Source organism: Prinia subflava, chromosome Z (genome assembly GCF_021018805.1).
Source record: "Prinia subflava isolate CZ2003 ecotype Zambia chromosome Z, Cam_Psub_1.2, whole genome shotgun sequence".
Lineage (NCBI taxonomy): Eukaryota > Metazoa > Chordata > Aves > Passeriformes > Cisticolidae > Prinia > Prinia subflava.
Genome location: NC_086283.1, coordinates 54,517,122 through 54,531,865, shown reverse-complemented (window position 1 = coordinate 54,531,865; position 14,744 = coordinate 54,517,122). Strand labels below are relative to the sequence as shown.

Sequence of the window (14,744 nt, the reverse complement as noted above, 5' to 3'; positions counted from 1 at the left end):
ACTGTGGACGCAGCAGGGCACAATTCTTTTTGTGATGTGCTAGGATATAGTTTTTAGAGTCCAGGAAATGATACTCCACTTTAAAATGGGAAAAGGGGTTTCTGCTAAAAGTTTTTTTGTTGTAGATGGTGACCTCTGGCATCTTTAGCTACCAGGCTCAAGTTATGGTAGTGGCTACACCAATACATAACAGAATGTGAAATATATGCAAGAAAAAAGAAATAAGGATTGAGATAGAGCTCTGCCATAAGGAAGAAAATTGTATTAATGATATATATTACCCTGCCTACCTCTTTCTGCTCCTGTAAGACCTCTGTTCCTTTGCAGCACATAAGGATTAAAAGGTGCTTCTTCTGGTGGGTGGCCGATACTTGACTGAAGCTGCAGCACACAAATAAAGTTTTTCTGTTTAACAATGAATAGATAAGTTACAAGAACTTTTTCCCCAAGAATTTTAGCATAATGTTTGCAAGAGACCCATAGGTGAGAATCAGACGGAAGGGGATCCAGAAGAGGTTATTTCATTCTGGAGGTTATTGTTAGAGCAGGCCAAAAGCACAGAAAGATATTACAAACATTTCAAAGCATTAGATAAGAGAGAATTAACTGCAGTGGGTCATGCACAAATCGTATTCTGCAGATATTAAATGTACATGTTTTTTTCAAATTTGCCATGTAACACAAGTAGTCAGAAGGATTTCTCTTTAATCTGTCCTTCCTCCTTCTTCAAGTTATCTCTCCTCCTGTCTAGGCTATAGAGAAATTAGTAGCACAGATGAAAACAAAAAACAATTTCCTGTTTCTCTTGGGGATATTATGGAGGAACTCTATTTTAAAGAAAGGGAAGCAACTGCAGTAAGATTTACTACTTTAATAGGCTTGTGTAACATCAGGGGCAAACATCATGGACCAGATATTAGGCCTGTCTGTCTGCTCTGAGCAGGGACAAGATTACTTAATTAATTAAGCATCTGGTTCAAATACAATTCCTCTGCCTTTACTCTTGTCAGAGAAATAATATGGAGCATGCAAACCATCTCATCCACTGTGTGTTCTGGACCTTCTTGCCTGGGTATGGCACAGTAAAGTTCAGACGAGAAAACTACTGATCTGGTTGCTTCTGTTTGTGAGCTGTTGGGAACATGGAATTACAGAACCTATTTCTACAGGTTAGTTTCTTTTCAAGCAAAGAGAAACACAGCTCTAGTGGAAGCTGTCCCTGCCCATGCCAAAGGGATTGTAATGAAATAATCTTGAAGGTCCTTCCCAACACAAACACAAACTGTGAAGTTTCCTGTAGTGAACTACTGGATGCAATAGAAGCTTTATCTTTTAGAAACTGCACTTAGTAGGGGAAACACCTGACCTGGGAAGTACAGACTTTGAAATCATAATGAAGTTATCTGCCTAGCTGGATGAAATAGAAAAGGTTTCAATACATAGATTTTACTGCAAGTCCTGTGTAAGAAGCCAGATTTCAGCAATATTCTGGCCTAGGATGAGCACATTGATACCAGGCACAGTAAGGGTAATATTTCTGACTTGGAACAGTATTTAAAGGCTGTCAAGACAAGCCACCAAACCCCTGAGACAGTTCTGGGATATGTCAAGGAACAAACTGATCGATCTACTGTTCTCAAGGCAAATGAAAGTATAAACCAAGATCCTCAGCTTTAGTTTTGTTTTTATAGACCGATTCCCTCTGACAGCTTTCCAAGACCTGTCACTCTATTTCACACAGGCAATTCACTAACCCCAAATCCCCATTAGGACTGGAAGTCAACTAGCATGCTTTGAACTGGCTCAATGTAATTAATGTACACCAAATTTTGTACACCTCAAGAATCCATTCACCAGTGAAGAACAGCTGGTAAAAACATAGCTCTGGCCAAGACATAGCTGAGTCTTCAACTTAGACACATGAGACATTCCTGCTTTTTGCAGTTCAAGAAAAATGACAAAAAAAATCAGAAAGGATTGTATGCTCTTGCTCAGCAAATGTACTAAAAAAAAAAAAGGTATATCATGTCCATGTTTGTAAATAAAGCTCTGCAGCTGTGAACTGGAAACCACACAGTGACACCAGATATAATAAAGTAGGTTCTTTTTCTCAGAGAGCTGCTCATGTTTAAGAACAATCATAGTGTCTTATTTATCCTTACTTAGCTTGGTTAATACGTGTAGAATGTTATTTCTAATTGCTGCACATTGATTAAATTACTTAGTAATGTCTTTTTTGTTAATATTCCTTCTTTCCTCTCTGGAAGGAAATGGGACACCTGGCTACCCTGGACAAATGACTTCCATGCCTCAGTATTCAATGGCAAGTGCTGCAGCCACACTACCGAAGTTGAGAAAAGAAAATGTGAGGACTGAAAGGCTGAACACCGTAAGTCCACAGTAGGAGAGGATCAGGTATCTGATCATCTAAGGCACTTGAATGTGTACAAGCCCATGGGACCCAATGAGATTCATTTGAGGGTACTGAGGGAGCTGTCAGACAAAGTTGCTAAATTGGAGTAATTTTTGAAAAATTGTGGCAATGAGGTCAAGTCTTTGATGAATGGATAAAAGGAGACATGAGCCCCATTTTAAAAAGGGGAAAGCAAAAGACCCAGGGAACTACAGACCAGTCAGTCTTAGTTTGTACCAGGCAAGGTCATGGAGCAGATTCTCCTGAAAACTAGGCTAAGTCACATGGGGAAAAAAGGGGTGTTTGGTAATAGCCAACATGACTTTAATAAGGGGAGATCATACCCAACAATCTGGGTCAATTTGGTGACCTTCTGTAAGAGGGCTACAGCACTGGTGAATGGGGCAGAGAAGCTGCCAACTTCTATCTGATCTATGGATATGGATCTATGGAAAGTGTTTGACGCTGTTCAGTGTGACATCCTTGTCCCTAAACTGGAGAGTGGTGGGTTTGATGGATGAACCATTTGGTGGATAAAGAATTGGCTGGATGATCACACACGAAGAGTGGGGTTCAAGGGCCCAATGTTCATCTGGAGACCAGTGACAAGTGGTGTCTGCAGGGGTCAGTACTGGGGGTGATGCTGCTCAGCACCTTTGTTGGTTGCACAGAGAGTGGGACTGAGTGCAGCCTTAGCAAGTTCACTGGCGACACTGAGCTGTGTGATGCAGTCACATGGGAGGGAAGGGATGACATCCAGAGGGACCTGGCCAAGCTTGAGAGGTGGACCTGTATGAAATTCATGAACTTCAACAAATCCAAGTCCTACACCTGAGTCAGGGCGATCCCAGACACAGCCACAGGTCAGGCAGAGAAGTGATTGAGAGCAGCCCTGAGAAAAGGACTTGGGTGTTATCAAAAAGTCAATATCCAAAACAGTGAGGCAAGCAGAGTGAGGGAGGAGATTCTGCCCTTTAACTCCACTCTGGTGAGACCACACCTGGAGTCAGCATCCAGCTTTGTTATCCCCAGCATGGGAAGGACATGGAACTGGTGAAGTATGTCCGGAGGAGGCCACAAAGTTGGTAAAGGAGCACCTGGAGCATCTACCCTACAAAGACAGGCTGAGCAGTTGAGGCTGTTCACCCTGGAGAAGAGAAGGTTGTGTGGAAACCTCATAGGAACCTCCCACTGTCTGAAGGGGGCCTACAGGGAAGCTGGAGGGGGACTCTTCATCAGGAACTGACAGGATAAGGAATAATGGATACAAACTGAAAGAAGGGAAATTCAGTTTAGATAACAGGAAGGAATTCTTTGCAGTGAGGGTGTTGAGGCACAGGAACAGGTTGCAAAGGGAGGTTGTGGATGCCACATCCCTGGAAGTTTTCAAGCAGAGATTGGATAAGGCCTTGAACAACCCAGTCTAGTGGAAGGGGTCTCTGCTCATGACAGAGGAGACTGGGACTAGATGTTCTTACAAGCCTTATTCTTCGATTATATAATTTATGGTTGAACTAAAATTTAGTATTTCACAGGCACATTTTCAGCTCCTATTAGCAACTAAGGAAAATTGTGCAGCCCTCAGAAAACCTCAAATATTTTTCTTTAGTTCTGCCAGTCATGTATTCATAGCATATAGCACCCTGCATAACTTTGAACAGGATTTTCTTTCTAGGAACTGGAATTTTTTTCTCTTAAAGTTAAGCAAGACTGACTAGAAATGGGACGGTAGGTATGCATCGTTGCACAGACAGTGACCTGAGTGATAGTAAAATAAAATTTCCTTTTTATTTAACTGTAATTTAAGTGCAGAGTCCTTTCTGCCATATACTTTTTAAAAAGCAAGTATAATTTTTCAGATTTTTTTTTTGACAAAACGATCTTTGTCTTAATACCTCTAAGGTATAGAAAAACATTATTTTTTCTATTCTTACAAGAAACAGACAATAGACAAGATGACTATGGATTTATTCAGCCAATAAAAAAGAATACAAGAAAAGAGTCCTCTAGGGGAGCCTTTTAAGAATGCAACATATGAACGGAATGGCTCCAATTACTCTAAATCTGACTTTTACAGTGATAATTAAAATTTTGTAGTAAATAGTACAGTAAAATTCTCATGAAGGCAACTTGTACAGCAAGTGAAATATTCTTTCAAGTTAATAACTCTGGTTTGAAAAAATACAGACCATAAAGTAATAATAAAGTTATTTTATTAAAAGTTAATAGCTAAATAATGCATATCAATCATCTCATTAGCGATGAGAGGAGCTTTGACTAAGGCATGCCAGTTGCCACTAGATGGCAGGATTTCACTTAAATTGTCTAAATTGACAATTTTACATTAGTAAAACAGACTGAAAATTTTTCACCTGGATCCTGAAATTTAATATAAATAGTGCATTTGTGAATTAAAAAAAAATCCCAAGAATGAGTAAATATAACAAATAAAATGGATGACTTTTTTCTGCTTTACTGTCTGAAAACTTTTGACATAGTAGAAGTAATTGCATAATTAACCAGGACTAAAGTTATCTCTGTTGGAGTTAATGAATGGTGAATCTTTGAGTTGTTGAGAGCACAGCTTTTGTCTAGTCTAAATTCTGGCAGTATGATGTGGGTCTGAGTATTCAAGGTAATGCACATGTAAATGGTGATCAAATTTGGTTTCTGAAAATATTTTCTTAAATTATTGTTTCTACTCTGACAATATGCTTCGGTCTCTACTCTGTGTGTGCTGCCCAGAAGGCAGGAAATTTGACAGCAGAAAGTGACCAGAACAAGACCTAGGTTTTACCAGGTTAACAGACAGCAGTGTGACCAAAACTGTGTCTGCAGGGTTCAGACCCCACACTCATTTTTCTGAACCAACTCAAAATGTGCAATAGTTAGGCACTGTATTTCAGAGGGTTGAGAGCAGATCGTGAGGCTGTGTCTGTATTCATATATGATGAAGACACATTGAAAAAGAGATGTGAGTCCTGTAAGGACCAGCTGACAACAGCTGTTGGTACTTCAGCAAAAAAGTGAACAGAGGCTGTAGGAAAAGAATATTTGTTAATTATCAGGATTATCAAATACAGTATATATCAAACACAGCTTTTCACTCTGAATAGTAGCATACCTCTAGGGCATTTCATGCCTGCTTGTTATTGTTGAAGAGCAACTGGAAATAAATCAATAAACATAAAGAGAGACTCATGGATTGAATAGGGGCACACATTTTACTCCCAGCATGCAAACAAACTCATAGCTACATGCTTCAGAACTACATCAATTACTGGACAGAACCATTTTCTGGCCATGCAGAAGCATTTTCATCAGGACAGGGCTGGGCTCCCCCTGGCTCCCTGGCATCTCACCAATTTTCCAATTCTTCTTGGTCTTGTGATATTTTACACTTGCCTAAATGTAAGTAAATGCATAACAAGATTTGTGCACATGGGTTACGTATGTATTTTGTTGTTTTTATTGTTCCCTAAATGTGCTCAGTAATAACATAATTGTGTAAGCAAGACAATTTTCTGATTAGGAAGGAGAGTAGAAATATAATTTTGTTCTGCTATAACTGAGCAGTTTTCAAAAATATTTTATCACTTACAAATCATTTGCAGAAATATTGAGATCTGCATTATTTTGGTATGCCAGAAATTAAATAAAAAGAATCCCTCTATTTTTAAAACTGCTTCAAATTCATTGCTTCAGTTATAAAATCAAGCCCATAATTATGCGGATGATTAGGATAGATGCAGAAAGCTCACAGAATGTTCACAATCTAATTGTTAGTAGTCAACACAGCAAGCAAAAAGAGGGGGAGAAGAAAGTGAAATTAGTTGTTTAAGTATTTTTAACTCAGTCAAAAACCTAAAAAAAAGTATATGAGGCACCTTTTTGCTGCCAGCCTTTGGAAAGGTGTACGATTTGAGTCTTGAGATAATTCCACCTCCTGCCCAACTCTAGAAACCATAATGTCAAAGAGGAACAGTAAATGGGTCATGAAAATAGCTAAAGGTATTTCACAAAACAAAAGCATTCTAAAAGAACAAAACACTCACAAATCTTCTGTTAGTTGTGCCTGCAAATACACATATGATCCATCAAACAAATGTAGTAAAGGAAATCTTAATACCAAATTTTCTTTCATCTATATTACTGTCAAACCATCCTGAACCTGTTTTAAGGTAGTTTTAAAACTCAAATGCACTGCCCTTTGTTCAGATCTTTATTTATAGAGTATGTTGTTTCTCCTGCCTCTGTCATTGAACTTCATTCCCCCCTCCCCCCACCCCCAAATATTTAGAAATCAGTAGATAGCTTTTGTTTCTGGAACTATGACTAATGTATTGAGCAAAATTTGAAGCACACCTGGGTCATACAACAAACAATGTGGTTATTGAAGCAGAAAGTACACAAAGTAATATTAATTCCAAACAAAAAGGAACAGGCTTTACATTTTATACATGCACTTATGTTCTATGTAAAGATACCTTTAAAAGATACGCAAATATATTTTACAAGAACACATTAACCTAATTAAAAGGGACAAATTAGCATTTCTAGGGGTCACTGAAAGATCATATCTGACTATTAAAAACTGAGACGAAGCACTTATTGTTCAAACATTTAGACTGATGTTGAGGCTAAAACAGTAATCTGAGCCACATTCTCAGTCACTTTAAACAGCCTCTGAACTCAAAATACATGTTTTTTAATTGATAGAATTGGTATATTTCCTAGTTTTCTTTTAAAACAAAATGTTTGATTTCACATTAAAAGCATATATTTTGTTTCAAGACACCGAGGATAGTCATGTGGTGCCTGTTGCTGCTGGAAGAACAGAAACCTTTCTGAGGCTTGACATTGTTCATAGCTGTGATACATAAACATTCAGTATACTGCATACCAAGAAAGGTTACAAGAAAGTCAGCTATTCATGAAATTTTATTTCCATATTGGGAATAAATGAAACCTGAAATACTACTTAGTTACAGTTTTGCAATAGATAAATTCTCTGAGAGGTCAAGCGTTCTTTTGCACAAGCTGAGCCTGGTTCTCATTATACTTTTTCAACAAGAGTATCTCCCAGCACTTGAGTAAGCAACCACCTGTAGTGATGGTAACACTGCTTAACTCACATGTTTGTATTAGACATACAAATGCATGTTGACATGAAATCTTCATCAGGCACTGCAACTAGTTACAGCTAGGCTATACTCATAAAGTTTGGGTCTATTATTACCACCTGAACAACTGTGACTAAACAAAATACTGAGAAAAGTTAAGAGGAGAATTTGGGAAATGGCCAGAATTTGGCAGTTTCATTATAATGTTAAATCAGCTGGAGAACTAAACTGAAGACTAATTTCAAAAACTCCTCTCCTGGTTTAAATATATGCTGGGATGAAATTGATTTCAGGTAGAAAAAGTAATTTACAAAATGGAAGGTGTCAAAATCACCTTAAACCTAGCCATGGAGCCTCTGGTGAAAGCCAAGAAACATCCCAGTCCATGCATGTTCTGGGAGAAGCAAGAACAAGTAACTCTCCATATTCTGCATGGAAAATTAGCTTAAATACAGACAGTTAGCATAAAGTCCTTTCTTTTGCAGAGGAAGCATATTAGTATCACTAAAAAGGAGATGTCCATATTACAATAAAATTAAGCATTTTGTCACTCCAAATCTGTCCATCGAACAGTAGCATATTCTAGACCAATCTGAAGTAGATTTATGTCCCTGATGTAAATTTTACTCAAAGCCCTTATAATCAACACTTTGCAGACAAATCACTTGGGCAGTCTGCTCCGCATATTATCCAGCAGTTCTTTCTATATTTCATGCTCCTTCTTAAATTCAAAACAACTTCAGATTTGGGCATGCTATTCCGCTACGACTTTGGAATAGAATGACTGTGTTTTAGGCTGTAATATATATAAAAACGAAAATAATATTGAAAAATTGGTCTAAATGGGAGCACCAGCATTAGATTGTTGCTTAGAACTGGCCATCATTTTTTGTTCCTCTACTTTCTCTCTTTTCCTTCTTTGTTATAATCAATCCTTTTCTCACAAGTCATGATCTTTCCTGTTGCCTTGCTCCGGATTGTCTCCTGCGGGACAATATTCTTCAGTGCAGTGTGACAAACTGGTGAAAGTCAGCTGAGACCTTGCCAGTGTTGAACAAGCTGGAAACACATTTCTCTTTGCTCTACAACATGGTGGTTGCTCATCCTTGTTCCCATTCTGATTCATTGCAGGCATAACATCCTCTGAAAAAGCTATGTCTGCTTGCTGTTTTCTGATTTTTATCTGACTATTTAAGACTATATCTGACTATTTGTGATTTACATCTGACTTCTACTGAGCCCCACCCTTTTTTTTTCCAGGATGTTTCTTTAATTCATCACAATTACTTTGATACCCTATTCAAAAACTCATTATTCCAATTTACATAATTTGGCAATGCTTTTCATAAATAGAAAAATCTGTGCAGTATACTAGAAATGTCAGAAACTCCTAAATGTTAATTATCATGGTGTAAATAAAATGAAGATAGATTACATATCTTCCACATAATACTGTCTTTGTATTATGTATGTTTGTGATTGTATTCCTTCTCTTCAGTCTGGTTTAATTTTGGTTTTGTATAATCTGAATAACTGTACTTCAGGCATATTAAAAATCTTCATGAGTTACTGCTTTTGAATAAAAGTATTAATGTGCAAGAACGTGGAAATATTAAGTGAAGTCTTTGAGCTCCATGAACAGTAATAGTTATTTTAAATTTTCCATTTTTAATGTTTATATTACCAGAAAGTAATTTAGCAGGCTCATTTTCAAAAAGTCCCAAAGAAAACACAAAATTCAGATTTCAGTTTTAAGAAGTTCAGAATGTCAAATATATTGAAGCTTAAAACAATGTTTTAGTAGACTATTTGCAAAATATGCACTTTCACGTAGCTTTGGTGAATTTCTTTTTAGCTATCATGACAAGTCTTAAGCAGTGGCAATTATACTTATACAGTGAATTTTTCTGTGCATATTAAGAAACATACACAGTATTGCCACACTGAATGTACTTGCCCTATCTCTAAAACTGCATGTATACCAGATGGTGTGGTCTTGTGTGCTTAAACTTCATGGACATCCTTGTAAATGGCACAGATCCAAACCTTCTTTTCAATTTTAAAAATATTTTTATTATTAATTATAAAGAAGGAATAAATTTTAAAATATTTTTAATTAAAAAGAGACTGATTTTTGTTGCTTAATTTCCAATTATTCAAAAGGTACTTGATTTTCAGAAGTGAAGGTACGAGAGTGGTTGTTCACAGCACTGCTAGGAGTCAATTGTATTAAAACAGAGGTAACTGCTTATTTGAATAATTTCTTTTCCATAATGTGGGACCAGACAATGACCTAGATGATTAAGTTATGCAGGGAAACAACTAAAACTAACTCCCTATTTCAGATGAAATCAACTACATTGAACAAGACAGTATTATGTGATTCTGTGGATGTATCACACCTCAGGTGGCTTCTGCAGTCAATGGACTTTGAGAACTTATGTAATTATAATAACAGGTGGACTTGCTCACTCTTCGTGGAGTGCACAAAAGAATCACCCCTAATGAAGTGCATGAGAAATGAAATCCTTGTGCAAAGTCTGATGTTAACTGCGCCAACCAAATACGAAAATAAATTCAACTCCCATTTCTGCCTCAGTCAGCAGATTCTCAAAGTGAATGATGCAATCAACATCAACATCTCTCCTATACAGAATATGACCATCAATGAGGCATCTTGCCTATGCATAATACTGTTTTTTTCACATACATTATATGCGTAAAAGAGGTTCACAAAATTAAATTAGGATTAGCACATCCAAAACACTGATGAAAGCAATACCATGATGGAATATGTTATGTTTCTTTTCAACTCACTGTTTATAATCCTAGAAAAATAAACTAACAGATGAATTATACCCAAAAACTACGACTCCCAGAATAGTATGTGCCTGTAATCCTTTCCCAATGAATGCTATTGCTTTACCACCACCTCCACTTACCTTAGGAAGTGTTGCAGAAGAAGGATGAGTATTAAAACCAAGATTATCTGCAAAGGAATCAAATGTAAAATGATACTGAGCAAGGTGAGAAATTTGTGTAAGAACACAGAATTTTACAGAGGGGACCAACTGTCTAGTTTTTAGATCACATTACAGTGTTTCTCTTGGACTATCTGCTTTGCTTTTGTCTCTTACATGCAGCAGACTCTGGTACTTCCTGCCACAGAGGCAAAAGTAAGTGCAGAGCCTAAATTATTCAAAGGAGAAGGAAAATAATGGTGGAAAAATCATGTAATGATTCAAAAGAATGGAAAAAGTAAATAGTTCTAGGATTATTTTCTAGTATTCTATATCCTCTCACCATGGCACTGCTATCCAGTTAGAATGGCGGAAGGTGGCCTTAGAGAGAGAAAACCAGTTCTGGAAGAGCACAAGCTGGACACAGATCAGTCACATGCATGTCTTTTTCCTTTTCAGTCAGGGCAAGAGGGAGGACAATGTCTCTTCAGTATGACAGGACATTAAAGAGGAAGCAGGATAAAAAGCACACTGACTCTTTACCTCACCTCTTCTCCTCCTTTCTCACAAGTTATCAAGCAATGCCTCTCTGACCCCATTTTCAGCGCTGGGTGCCTTGTTCTGCCCTGCTCCCCTCAACATATTTTTCATAATTATCATGTCTTTTAACACATATAGAAATAATAAGAGTAACTCACCATTTTCTGAGCCATGTTGTGGACAAGGAATGGTAAGAACCCTTAATAATCCATCTGGTTTGTATGAATAATGTTCAACTAACTGGCAGAATGAGAGGGGAGGAAAAAAAAAGAAATAATGAGACAAAAAAGATATGAAAATATCAGGGTGGTATCATTAAATATATTGTCTCTTTAGAAATGTGTGTATATGTACAATATATATTACAACAAATTACATTGGCATACAGCAGATCTTTACTGCACATGTTCTTTACTTCTTCAGCAGGGGTGCATGTTTCTGAAGTAACCTTGTGGATAAATATGCAATATGACCCAGAAACTGGATTTGTAAGGGTCAGTATTACCCCTCCCTGGGTTCTGCTACTAAACAGCTTTGTAACTCTGAGCAAATAACTTGTTTTTATGTCTCTGAGTTCCCCGTCTTTTCTCTTGTGTTTTTTGTTTGTTTGTTTGTGGGTTTGGAGGTTTTTGTTTGTTCGTTTGTTTCTAATTTTTTGGCATAATTACAGTGCAAGCATTGCATATTAGGGTAATGGACTTCAGACTTTAGAACTGCAATGGGATGTGCACAGTTAATAAATGTATAGCACCAGTAGTTGTGGCCATTTGTGCTCCTGGATTGTCCTCTCCATATAATTTTTTACAGGTTTGTAATTGCTATTTTCCATTTGGGTATAAAGTAGAAAGTCTGTGAGTATAAGAGTTGCAGACACATTCAGAAAAATTGTAAGATAGCAGAGTTGCTTTTAAATTTGCACTCACATCAGAAAATAAATATGTAGGACATTTACAAAAATGCTAAGAATTAATATATGCAAGCAAAGATTGGTATTTTAGATCTGTGACTCACTTTATTAATTTTAATAGATTTTTAAGCAAGATGACATAAGAGATTTCTGCAGGGATTTCAATTTCCTTAGTATTTTCAATTTACACAGTCATTCCATCAGTATTCAGTTTTAGTATCAACTATGGCATAGTCAGCTATGGACTTCTTAATTGCTTAATTTTTACCAGGGTTCTGACATATTTTGGGGGTAAGCCTCAGCAAGCCATGCTTTAGCAGACTTTAGCTAAAGACTGCATTATGTGTACAACGTCTTAAACCATCCTCTTTTTGCTTGTTAGAATTCTGTTGATTGCTGTCATAAAAAGCTTTAGCAAAAAGACTAAACCAAGCATACCCATTATTGATAATGGTTACTTGCAAATGGACTTTTATTCTAGAGAATTTTCAACTAACTGAATAATTAATCACAGTCTTGAACTTGGACAGCCTGCAGCATCACATTTAAAAATGATGAAACTCTCTACACTCACATAGCTTCCTATATTAACATATATTTTCTTCATGTAAAGAAACCCCACAATGTTGGAAACATATGACAAATAACCTGCCAAAACATGTTGGTTTTAGCCAAAGACTATTGTCACTAGGCAAAATAAAGCAACGTTGCCTTGGTCAGTTATATGGGAATGTGATGACAGATATTCATGTAATGTAAATTTAACAGACCTGCCAAAGGGTGTCAAATCTTTTTCCATCTGGTATGGAGAGCTTTCCTGTCTTATCTCTGTCAATACGATAGTGCAGTACTTTTCCATCATTCAGTAGGCACAGGGCATAGGAACCATTGTTGTCCCTTTCTCGGATGCTGTAGAAACAAAAAAGATTTTCATGGTTACACTCTAACAGGAAATGAGGATTCTTTTTAAATCACCCTTTCTTTAAAGCTTTTGAATTAAAACAAAACAAAATCAGCACTGCAACTTCTGAAAATATTTTGTTAAGCCTTTCACTTATTCCTTAGTATAATTAATTTTCAGAGAAATTGCCTGAAGTTTCTCTCTCTCTCTTTTTTTTTTTTTTTCTTTTTTTTTTTTTTTCTTTTTCCCAAAAAGGCAACAGATGAAAGCAAAAGATCAATTATGTAAGGCACTGTTAGGCAGCTACAGAACACTGCAATCTGCATAAAGCACTCTTTGGGCAAAAGCTCCTGCAGTACTGGCATACCTCTCTTGTATCTTTTATTTTGAAATAAACAGATGACAGTAAGAACAGAAGATAAAATAATAAAAGAATGCAATGTGAAAAGGCAAAATTTTTGTGTTTAAAATAGCTTGTTGTGTGGCTGGGAGTTTAAAGAAAACAATATATGTCTGAATCATTAATTATAATTTCAGGGAAGAATTAATGTTTTGTTGCAGATTTGAGATAAAACTCATAGGAAACTTCACACAGTATTCAAGTGTACATATCTCCTCTAAACTTCACCATGGAGAGATGGCTGAATGTAATATAAAGGATTTTTTATGAAACTCATAGGATGATCTCCTTCTCTCAGGAGAGCTGTGAGTGCCCTCTGAGATGGCTGTAATGCATGACAGAGTTGTTTTATGTGTACTCAGAGTTGCCTGACACTGGTACCAAAGTATTCTGATGACTGGATCCAGCATAGGTAGGAATTTGTTACTAGCTCCATCATAGTTGCTGCAATATTTCTGAGTTTAGAAAGAAGGTTTTTTCTTTCAGTTGAGTTCCCATGCTTACTTACAGCTGACAGTGTGACAACAATAGAGTTAGAACAAAATTGTCTGGCATTTTTCTTTTTTTAATGAAAAGCCTAGATTCTGGAGCACTAAAACATTTCTTGTTCTGGCATGCTCAGAAATCTACCTACTCTTCCTTGAATTTTAGAACAGCCTTGAAAAGAAATATATCAGTAAAGTATCACTAAGGTGTTAAGAAGCTTTGCTGGTGCAACACTGGTACTTGCTGTTCTCAGGAGATGCTGAATCTCAGGAGATTGCGGAGGCAAGTATTAAATTATTCTCTTCAGCTGACGCTCTCAAGGCTGAAGTAAAACTGTATTTTGTCTGAATTACTTATGCACCTTTTTCTTTCAAGCAGAGTGATTCTTGTTGCCTAAGATGTGAACAGGACACTGGCTAAAAGAAAAGGGAAGTAGGGTCAGTTTTTTGTTCTCTGAAACCAAAGTAACTTGCATAAGGCTCTAAAGCAAATTGAAACACATTGTGGTTTCTTCATGGCATGTAGGTGTTTTCTCAGCATGCTGATTTCCTGTACTGACTGACCAGTGAAGAGCAACAGGCTCTGCTAAAATGAAAAGTGACTTTTATGTTGTCGTCTTCTGACCTGCTCTAAGCAAATAAAGCTTAGAAAAATATTTTCAGACTAGAGGGCATTGTTTCTAAAACACAAACAAATGGCATTTCATTATAATTAGGTTTCTGTTCAGAATAAAGCACAAATAAGATCATAAAAATGGAAAAGATTATTTCTTAGTAACAAATATCCTTTGTGTTTCACAGGAGGAAATGGAGGCTCCAATACAATTCAGTTCTACTGGAACTCCTTCTCCTTTGCAAGACTTGTTACTCTCATGAGAGACATTGCAAACATTTCTTGAGAGCACAGGCACCCCTGGGAGAGGAGAGTCCAGATTTTTGAAGACTGTGGCACAGACCCAAACAGCTCTATCAGTCTTCAGTGCAGGATTTAGGTGGCGTTCAGGTTCATAAAGGT

The 14,744-nt window shown here is 36.9% G+C and overlaps 1 protein-coding gene across 2 annotated transcripts in view; it reads right to left on the bottom strand.

Moving 5' to 3' along the window:
* The window catches only part of SYK (spleen associated tyrosine kinase), a 49,566-nt gene that overhangs the window by 8,630 nt on the left and 26,192 nt on the right, over positions 1-14,744 (bottom strand). Inside the window, exons 4-8 of one of the 2 annotated variants that reach the window (XM_063422958.1) lie at positions 12,714-12,852; positions 11,195-11,276; positions 10,479-10,525; positions 6,301-6,369; positions 291-405 (exon numbers count right to left, since the gene is read on the bottom strand). In XM_063422958.1, the coding sequence (XP_063279028.1) occupies positions 291-405; positions 6,301-6,369; positions 10,479-10,525; positions 11,195-11,276; positions 12,714-12,852 (452 nt within the window). The remainder of the gene's footprint in view (positions 1-290; positions 406-6,300; positions 6,370-10,478; positions 10,526-11,194; positions 11,277-12,713; positions 12,853-14,744) is intronic. The other variant, XM_063422959.1, reaches the window with a different exon arrangement.